Source organism: Coffea eugenioides, chromosome 4 (genome assembly GCF_003713205.1).
Source record: "Coffea eugenioides isolate CCC68of chromosome 4, Ceug_1.0, whole genome shotgun sequence".
NCBI classification, from domain to species: Eukaryota; Viridiplantae; Streptophyta; class Magnoliopsida; order Gentianales; family Rubiaceae; genus Coffea; species Coffea eugenioides.
Genome location: NC_040038.1, coordinates 32361368 through 32363291, shown reverse-complemented (window position 1 = coordinate 32363291; position 1924 = coordinate 32361368). Strand labels below are relative to the sequence as shown.

General features: G+C 54.2%; 1 protein-coding gene across 1 annotated transcript; it reads right to left on the bottom strand.

The window, feature by feature from the left end:
- Window positions 1–476: 476 nt before the first annotated feature.
- LOC113769251 lies at window positions 477–1388 on the bottom strand. The gene has a single exon (XM_027313716.1). The coding sequence runs from the start codon at window positions 1386–1388 to the stop codon at window positions 477–479; it is 912 nt and encodes a 303-aa protein (XP_027169517.1).
- Between the last annotated feature and the right edge of the window lie 536 nt (window positions 1389–1924).

The window sequence follows — 1924 nt, the reverse complement described above, 5'->3', positions numbered from 1 at the left end:
TTAGAGGCCAGGGGTACTGCATCTTCTGGTCCATAGATGATCTTCTTGTACATTTTCAGTCGTTTGCTCGAGCTTTCTCAGCTGGGTGGAGGTCGGTTGTGCCGTCGAGCAGTGTGACTATCTCCTCCAACTGGTCCTCCTGTAATGGTATTAATCATCCCAGCTAAGTTCTGAACTTCTTGCTCAGGAGTTCGGCCACGGGGCCTCTGAGGTCGGTCCCGGGAGTAGCCCAGGCGCTCCTGCTTATGCCTCCCCTGCCTCTGGTCGGCTCGTTTGTCACGTATGAACTGTCCGAAATGGCCTCGTCTGATTAACTTTTCAATGTCTTTCTTGAGGTGGCGGCAATCCTCTATATCATGTCCCATATCACGATGATATACACAGTAAAAACCCTGATCCCATCTACTTTTATCCCCGGCCAAGGGTCGGGGAGGCCGGGAGAGCCCTTCTTGTTCCATCACAGCGAGGACCCGAGCTCAGGACGCTGTGAGAGAGGTCCAGGGCTTATCACCTCCCAAGGGCTGCCTCTTAGGCAGGTGGTCGTAGGTATTCTTTCGCCCCTGGTTGTGCCGCCCGTCTTCCTGATCGGCACTCCTTCTGCGTTTGTCATCCCTCTGTCTTTCCTGCGCGCTCTTCAGGCGATTAGCCTCCTCAGCATTGGCCTTCTCGTGAGCTCGGTCTGGCATCTCCAGAACGGACTTGGGAGGTCTTTCCACGAGCTCGGTGTATAACTTCTGCTTACGCAGGCCATTGATGAAAGCGGCCATGACCACCTTGTCATCCCGGTCCCGGATCTGGAGGGATTCATTGTTGAAGCGTACCATGTACTCGCGCAGTGACTCCTCGGGCCTTTGCTGGATAGTCATCAGATGAGCAGTGCTTTTGGATAAGGCTCGCGACGAAACGAACTGTGCTAAGAACAGTCGCGCGAGCTGGCTGAAAGATCGGATCGACCTGGGAAGAAGTCCCTGGAACCACTGACGTGTCTTTCCCTCCAGGAACATTGGGAAGGTCATGCATCTGACTGCATCCGCGGCTGTTTGCAGGCGCATTTGCGTCAGGAATGCGAACAAGTGATCCTCCGGATCCGTGGTTGCATCGTAAGATTTCATGCTCGGTATTTTCAACTTCGCAGGCACCGGGTAGTCCTCAATATCGGGCACGAAGGGGGAAGCAATGTACCTATCCGCCTCAGGGTCTAAGAGTAGGTCCAACTCGTCCTGCACTTGGTGTTGCTCTTTTCGTGGGGAGAGCTCTCCCCTTGATAACCTTTGGAAGGGCTCCGGGTACTCAGTTCGGGAGTTCTTGTGGAAAGGCTCCATGACCTCGATCTGTTCCAGCGTGAGCTCCCTGCGCGCCCGCTTCGGCCGGGGATTAGGACTCCCCATTCGGGATTCTGACAGCCCAACTCCTTCCACTCCTTGGACCTAAGGCTCCTGGTCATGATGACCTCCCGTCTGCCCTTTGAGGTAGTTCATGATTGCCTCGAAGGTAGGTAGGATTTCCGCCACCATCTGAACCAGCTGTTTAGGCGGGATTCGTGAGAGCCTGTCCCCTCGTCACCAAGAGTCGGACCCCGAGGGGGATTTTGGGGGCCACTTCGCTCATTCCCCTTGGATCCGTCAGCGTTCCTCTGAGACCTAGTCCTGGGCATGATTCGCAAGAGAAGAATTACATGTTTCCCACAGACAGCGCCAATTGATGTGACTGCCAAAAACACGATCCAAGTTAAGCTAAAACGGCTAAACGAGCTGAGAGGGAGCGAGCAGGCGAGGTGAGCTAACCGACCTGCAAATAGACAAACGGCGGAGCTAGTTCCCCGGAACAACTCCGACGGTCAAGTCAATAGAGCTTATGAGTAGGGTAACAGTATACAACACTGTAGATAGCGTACCTTGTGTTGTCGCGTGATGCCATATTTATA